This window comes from Limulus polyphemus, unplaced genomic scaffold, assembly GCF_000517525.1.
Source record: "Limulus polyphemus unplaced genomic scaffold, Limulus_polyphemus-2.1.2 Scaffold5217, whole genome shotgun sequence".
Classification (NCBI taxonomy): Eukaryota; Metazoa; Arthropoda; class Merostomata; order Xiphosura; family Limulidae; genus Limulus; species Limulus polyphemus.
In genome coordinates, this window is record NW_013670827.1 from 28,757 (window position 1) to 37,588 (window position 8,832).

The window sequence follows — 8,832 nt, forward strand, 5'->3', positions numbered from 1 at the left end:
ATAGTAAAGTTAGCAGCCGGAATGAACTGTGTTTTAAGATTTGTGTTTTCAAGTAAACTAAATTAAACCTCATTTTAATTCATAGTAGAGTTAGCAGCCGGAATGAACTATGTTTTCAGTTTGTGTTTTCAAGTAAGCTAAATTAAACCTCTTTTTTAATTCATAGTAAAGTTAGCAGCCGGAATGAACTATATTTTTAGATTTGTATTTTCAAGTAAGCTAAATTAAACCTCTTTTTTAATTCATAGTAAAGTTAGCAGCCGGAATGAACTATATTTTTAGATTTGTATTTTCAAGTAAGCTAAATTAAACCTCTTTTTAATTCATAGTAAAGTTAGCAGCCGGAATGAACTGTGTTTTCAGTACTTGTTCATCTTAGAATATTGCATCATGGTATAGGCGGCGCGTAAGTCTTTTATTTAGGTAGGCTATTCTGTTGGGAAGAATCAGTTCGAGCACCTAAATAAATATACTCTCATCAGTAATACACATACACCCAGAGATCGCTCGCTCTCTGTCTCTCTCTCTTCACACCCACTTTCTCCACACATACTTGTGAGGGACAGTTTATTTGGGGAGGGTAAACCTTCCCAAGCCTCCTTCCTATACACGCCGCCGTGGTGTGAAAATGTAAAGAACTGATAAGTATAGTACGAGCAATATTTTCTCCCTTTATACAAAATAAAACGTCACTCGCCGTCAGCACGGATGAGAGATTAATACGTTATTGTATACAAAATTTAAGTTAGTAATTATCCATAGCTTTTCATGTATATAGATAAGAGCATCGTATGGATAAGTCCCTTTCACGAGACTTTTGTGATTTTTTTTTTGTTTGAAATATTGGAATACTAATGTAAGAAAAGCTTCCTGCTTTTAATTTATGTGACAGGATGTGTTTCCTGCATATTGTTTAGGGGTGGATTGTTTATTTATGTGTAGAACTATATTATTCTGTGTGCATAGACAGTATAGACACACTCAGGATCGTGGAGCAGTTTTATAGTAGGTGAGCTGATTATCATAGCTTGTGTTTCTGAAAGTGACTTCGCTTATAACTTAATTGTTCTGGCCTCATTCCGAAGCCTGTTGATGATTACGAACTAAATTTTTATGCTGTCTTTATGTGAATTTCTTCCAGCAAGATGTGTATTACTTACAGTAAGGTCTACTTAGTAGTTTTACAGTTCCTTCAACATTTTAAGTAACGAGTTGATTTAAAGTTTTTAAATTATTTTTGATACATTTAGTGTCTTTAAACTGTCTCGTCAACGTGGAATGTTTCCTAATTACACAAACATATGCACAAACATGCAAACGCACATAGTTGCCGCTTTTATATTAAAGTGTCCAAAATCTACAGAATAGGCTATCTTGCTGTGCCAATCACAAGTATCGAAACCATATTTTTAGAGTTATAAGCTCTCAGTCTTACCGCTGAGCCATCGAGAGATGCTCCAGTATTAATAGCTATTACTGTGTACACCCCCAAGGTTCACCAGTAAGCTTGAGGGCTTATAACGTTTAAATACGTGGTTTGATTCTTCGGTGGGCACAGTAAAGCTAGTCTCCTGTGGAACTTTGCGCTCAACAACAAACAATACATTATTGTATTTAATATATATTATTAACCCAGGATTACTTATGGTTCCAAAAAATATTATTGACCATTTTCAATGCTCTTATTTTCGTTGAATTTTTATTACTGGTGGGATGTGTAACTTTACAGCAGAATATTTATTTAATTTGAGTGCTACTAGATGCCTCTACCTTCGCAATTACCTTCTTAGTAGCTTTCAATTGGTTGTTAAATACAGTGGAGCTATTCTTCATGCTGCGAGACGCCCTATTGTATGACGTCTATCACTCACCCGACAGTTTATCGTAACCTTTAGCTATCATTCTCCAAATATCGAATGGCACTATCTGTAACATCATAAATGTGTTATAAAATACACAAAAACAAAGGTATCAGCTTTCACAGTAACTTAAATCATTGGAATGCTGGAATTGCAAAGTTTCGATACTCCTAATCTCAGCTGAATATAAAGATCAGTTTTACTGTTTCGTAGAATAACTTGTTTTAAGAAATTCATGTATTAATATCGTGTTACATGAAACTTCCATCGTTAAACTTAACACAGTAAAAAAAAAACTTGAGAAATAAATTGTCTTTAAAGTAAGTTGCATTGATGTTTCACGCACATTCTCCACTAAATATGACCATATTTCTAAAATGATGTTAGACTAGTTAAGACTACAACAGTTATTTGGATAAATTACCGTCGATCCCGAGGTTTCTGATCAGTAAATATTTGTTCCGCTATTAGAGATTTCATAGATAGTTTTGTAACCGTTCAATAGGAGGGCTCAGAAGGAAGAATAATACGGATAGTGGTGAAAGTAAGGCTAACAGTATAGTGAAAGTAAGGCTAACAGTATAGTGAAAGTAAGGCTAACAGTATGGTGAAAGTAAGGCTAACAGTATGGTGAAAGTAAGGCTAACAGTATGGTGAAAGTAAGGCTAACAGTATAGTGAAAGTAAGGCTAACAGTATAGTGAAAGTAAGGCTAACAGTATGGTGAAAGTAAGGCTAACAGTATAGTGAAAGTAAGGCTAACAGTATAGTGAAAGTAAGGCTAACAGTATGGTGAAAGTAAGGCTAACAGTATAGGGAAAGTGCGAATAAAACTATAGTAAAAGTGAAGAGAACACATGTGATGACAAATAGTATATTTTTTCAAGGATTTAATTCAAATAACTTGGTAGGTTTATCACATAGTCAATATATATATATATTAATTCCAATAAATGTAATTTAACGTTTTGGTTATAATTTTATCATTTTTATTGAATGATACACGAACACACATAGGAAAACTATCAATACAAATTTCATACAAAGTGTACAGAAGTATGAAAAACAGGGAGACATGATGGGTTATTTCAACCATTTCGCTGTTAAGTTTAAATATCAGGTATCATGCTAAGAAATGTAAAAACCAAAAATAAAAGCTGGCGTAGCTTATGAATTAATATGCTTGAATGCTGATCGTAGGGTCTGGGGTTTGAAACGTTATGACACTGAACATGCTTCGGGCATTCAGCTTTGGTCGCACTATAAAGGTGACTATCAGTCCTTTATTCAGTCCAAATAACCGGTAATGGCGGGTGCTAGTGGGTGGCTGCTTTCTCTTCAGACAGGTGTTCAAAACTAGGGACGGCTATAAATGAATTCAAGATATCTCTGAAATGGAACGCTATCCCCAGTATTCATGAGATGCCGTTCAGATGGAAAATTCTATATCTACAGTTCTTGAGCAACTAGAAGAGAGCGATTGACGGTTACGATATCTTGTTGTACCTGGTTTTTATGGTTAATGTGATGTGTTTGTACACATTTTAATAAAAACCACAATAGGAGTTTCAGGGCTCGATCATAAACATATAACTAAGTATACTGACTAGATCACAAACATCTAACTAAGTATACTGACTAGATCACAAACATATAACTAAGTATACTGACTAGATCACAAACATATAACTAAGTATACTGACTAGATCACAAACATATAACTACATATATGATCTAGATCACAAACATATAGCTACATATACGGACTAGATCACAAACATATAACTAAGTATACTGACTAGATCATAAACATATAATAACTAAATATACGGACGAGATCATAAACATATAATAACTAAATATACGGACGAGATCATAAACATATAACTACAATTACGGACTAGATCACAAACATATAATAACTACATATACCAACTAGATCATAAACATATAACTATATTTACGGACTAGATCATAAACATACAACTATATTTACGGACTAGATCACAAACATATAATAACTATGTATACGGACTAGATCATAAACATATAATAACTATATATACGGAGTAGATCATAAACATATAATAGCTAAATATACAGACTAGATCATAAACATATAATAGCTACATATACGGACTAGATCATAAACATATAATAGCTAAATATACAGACTAGATCATAAACATATAATAGCTACATATACGGACTAGATCATAAACATATAATAACTACATATACGGACTAGATCATAAACATATAATAACTACATATACGGACTAGATCATAAACATATAACTGCGTGTACTTTAACAGCTCAAAGTATTGTAATCAAACTAATAGTTTTTTGTTTGTTTGTTTGTTTTCTTTAATTTCGAAATGAGAGTGAGTTCTGAGAACAAAAATCTATTCGAACATACATCGAAGAGCTACGTATACAAATGACTAAATAACAACAACTTCAATAACAATGTGAAAATTTCGGACATAATTTTAGTTAAGTGATAACGAGTATTTTTTTACATTAGAGGCCGACTATCTGTCCTAATCCATATTTACGATAACATCGTTATTTACATTATAGTTTTCTTTGTGTAAATGTGGACTTCCTGGCGTTACTATTAATATCTTAAGACAAATGTTAGTCACCAAATGAATAAGTACCTAAAGGCACCTATTGGCAAAATTAATAACGGTTTATATAGGGAAGATCAAGGTGTTTCAGAGAAACTTTTCAGACTTCTCAGCTAAGAATAACTTATAGTGGTGTTAAATAACAGTTAGAAACTGTACGTTGAGTTTCAAGACTCTCATTTTGTTAATTAATCAACTTTGTTTTTTGAAAAATGTTGAATGTTCCATGAAAAAAAAATACTTGGCGGTTCAAAATTACTATGTTTACGTTTTAACGTACTTTTCCTACATAATTTTGTAACCTTTCTATAGGAGGGCTCAGAAGGAAGAATAGAACGGATAGTGGTGAAAGTGGGTATAATACCATGATGTAAGTGAGGATGACACAAATGATGGAAGTGAAGACATCAGAGCTTGTGAAAGTGAGGATAGCACCATGGATAATACTAGAATAATACTAGTGATATGAATATAATACCTTAACGAAAGTGGGAATAACACAAGTGTTGAAAGTGAAGATGGCACAAATGGTAAATCTGAAGATAACACCATGGTAAAAATGATGATAACACAAGTGTTGAAAGTGAAGATGGCACAAGTGTTGAAAGTGATGATGACACAAGTGTTGAAAGTGAGGATGGCACAACTGTTAAAATTGAGGATGACATAAGTGTCGAAAGTGAGGATGACACAAGTGTTGAAAGTAAAGATGCCAGAATTGTTGATATTGAGGATGACACAAGTGTTGAAAGTGAGGATGACACAAGTGTTGAATGTGAAGATGCCACAATTGTTGAAAGTGAGGATGACACAAGTGTTGAAATTGAGGATGACACAAGTGCTGAAAGTGAAGATGGCACACGTGTTGAAATTGAGGATGACACAATTGTTGAAAGTGAGGATGCCACAATTGTTGAAAGTGAGGATGCCACAAGTGTTGAAAGTGAGGATGCCACAATTGTTGAAAGTGAAGATGCCACAATTGTTGAAATTGAGGATGACACAAGTGTTGAAATTGAGGATGACACAAGTGCTGAAAGTGAAGATGGCACACGTGTTGAAATTGAGGATGACACAAGTGTTGAAAGTGAAGATGGCACAATTGTTGAAATTGAGGATGACACAAGTGCTGAAAGTGAAGATGGCACAAGTGTTGAAATTGAGGATGACACAAGTGTTGAAATTGAGGATGACACAAGTGCTGAAAGTGAAGATGGTACAAGTGTTGAAACTGAGAATGACACAAGTGTTGAAAGTGAGGATGATACAAATGTTAAAATTGAGGATGACACAAGTGTTGAAAGTGAAGATGGCACAAGTGTTGAAATTGAGGAGGATACAAACGGTGAAAGTGAGGATAACACAAGTGGTCAAAGTAAGGGAAACAAAGGTGGTGAAAGTGAGGATAACACAAGTGGTCAAAATAAGGGAAACAAAAGTTGTGAAAGTGAGGATGACACAAGTGTTTAATGGAATTGGAGGATAACATTAACCCCAATCCCACAGTTTTTGCAACTAAATCGTTAAGTCACAGCCTATATAGTAATGTGGGTAGAGGAATGGTTTTGAGTTCACACTGTCTTTTAGTTATAATATCATACAATTCGGTAACAATCTAAAATTCTATTCGTTCTCCTTGATACTGAACTTTCTTAAATTCTATGGGTCTGGCGTGACCTAATGATCAGCGTGCTTGGACAGTGCATTTTATGGTTCATGACTCGTGATCCACACTTTCGGCCCGTGGGTGCGTTATACAAGTAACTGTCATACCCCATTATTAGGTTAGATAAGAATAGACCTAGAGTTGGCGGTGAGTGTTGTTGACTAGCTGCCTTCTCTCTAGCTTGTCAGTTCAAAATCAGCACAGAATCAATATGACCACCGTAGAGCATCAGTATTATGTGAAGCAAAGAAACAGAGAAAATATGCGCTTCCAACTATTCAGAACACTGTAAACCTTCATCAGGTTTGTTCGATTTTACTACTTGGGTTTTTTCCCTCAACTATCCAGAATGTTGTGAACTTTCATTAAGTTGGTTCGGTTTTACTGCTTGTGCTTTTTTCTCAACTATCCTAAACACTGTGAACCTTCATTACGTTTGTTTGTTTTTACTGCTTGTGTTTTTTTCCCTCAACTATCCAGAACACTGTGAACCTTCATTAAGTTTGTTCGGTTTTACTGCTTGTGTTTTTTTTTCCCTCAACTATCCAGAATGCTGCAAGCAGGAGAATTTCATTATGTTTATTCAGTTTTTTTACGTTTTTTTATATAATGCAAACTGCTGGAAACAGTACAAATTTAATTTAAATAAGGTAACTTCAAATTAACCGTAATGCTGCGAGAAGAACAACTTCAGTTTAAATGAGCTATTTAAAACTATCATTAGTACCGGAAGCAGGACAATTCAGTTTGAACAAGGTAATTCAAACTATCATTAGTACCGGAAGCAGGACAATTCAGTTTGAACAAGGTAATTCAAACTATCAATAATGCTGGAAGCAGAACAACTTCAGTTTAAATGAGCTATTTAAAACTATCATTAGTACCGGAAGCAGGACAATTCAGTTTGAACAAGGTAATTCAAACTATCAATAATGCTGGAAGCAGGACAAATTCAGTTTAAATGAGCTATTTAAAACTATCATTAGTACCGGAAGCAGGACGATTCAGTTTGAACAAGGTAATTCAAACTATCATTAGTACCGGAAGCAGGACAATTCAGTTTGAACAAGGTAATTCAAACTATCATTAGTACCGGAAGCAGGACAATTCAGTTTGAACAAGGTAATTCTAACTATCAATAATGCTGGAAGCAGGACAAATTCTGTTGAAGTAAGGTAATTGAAACTCTAAGTAAGGTCTCGAAAATGGAAACTTGATTGTCAAGAATGCTACGAGTATGAAACGTCTTTACGACTGTATCGTTCTATTAGGTATTTTCAGATATCGAGAAAGATGTGAGGCGAACAAGTTCAGGGCTCATATTCACCTTTAGTAGGCTAATTTGATTATCCAACACACTTCGAATGAAGTAATTTCATCAAGTCAGTTCATTATACTATTGTGGATTCACCTATCAAGAAAGCTTCTTTTGGTTTGATCTGCAATGTTTCATTAAGTTTATTTAAATTTAATGCATTCATTTAACCGTCCAAAATAAAGAGAGCAGGACAATTCTTTTAACTCTGAGTTCATGGGACTACTTAAACTTCTGCTAGTTTCATCCAAATATCCAGAATGCCATAGATAACATCAGGATAACAACTTTGACTCCGAACTGTTAAACCATGAATTTATTGGACTACCTAAACTACTTCTAGTTGGAAGTGTTCTCTAACTGTTTAAATTAAGTAGTTTCATCCAAATATCCAAAATGCCACAGCAAACAGCAGGATTAACTAATGTAACTCTAGGTGGTAAAATCATGAGTTTATTGGACTACTTAAACTTCTGCTAGTTTCATTCAAATATCCAGAATGCCACAGCAAACAGCAAGATAACTAATGTAACTCTAGGTGGTAAAACCATGAGTTTATTGGACTACTTAAACTACTGCTAGCTAAAAGTTTTCTCTAATTCTGTTTAGTTTAACTAGTTTTATCTAAATATCCAGAATGCCACAGTAAACCAAGGATTATTTAAGTATCACGAATTCTAAAAGCCTGAAAACGTTGTACATAAGTTATTTAAGTGTTATAACTGTAGCAGATATACAGGGGCTCCAATATACTGATAAAGATCCTCCATTATCCTCAGTTACTTCTATAGCCACCCCAAGGGGATCCGTACCCGAAAAACTCCCGCTTGGACACCTGTACATGGTACATGAGTACTTACGCTATGTTTGGTCTCACTGGCGTATCAGCGGGGGTGTAAACATAGCATCAAACATGGATCCCGAGGGGCCCAGTAACACCAAATCAGATGCTAGATTTGGGTTCAAAGACCCTGAAAACCTACTCTTAAGGCTCCATCATGCCTACGTGACCTTCCGATCGCTTTGTAACCTCATACATACATACAAAGCTACAAGCTGAATTTATGAGACATATCCAGAATGTTCATAACAGAACAGCGCTTCTTTAAGTTTTAGTTTTATAAGGTTCGTTCAACTTGGTAATGTTTTACAATATTCATTCTACTATCCAGATTACGTCAATCATGACACCTTGAAGATTAATAGTCATTCAGCTATCGGGAATGTTGCAGGAAGGACAACTACATTAAGTTTACTTAATTTTACTATATTCATTCTACTATCCAGATTACGTCAATCATGACACCTTGAAGATTAATAAAGTCATTCAGCTATCGGGAATGTTGCAGGAAGGACAAC

At 34.6% G+C, this 8,832-nt stretch overlaps 1 protein-coding gene across 1 annotated transcript; it reads left to right on the forward strand.

Moving 5' to 3' along the window:
- Positions 1-5,038: 5,038 nt before the first annotated feature.
- Positions 5,039-7,305, forward strand: LOC106472284 (dentin sialophosphoprotein-like; the record flags this gene model as incomplete). Its single annotated transcript, XM_022400880.1, has 2 exons — positions 5,039-7,228; positions 7,281-7,305. A coding segment is annotated over one exon (924 nt), but the record flags the coding sequence as incomplete, so codon positions are not given.
- Positions 7,306-8,832: the final 1,527 nt, after the last annotated feature.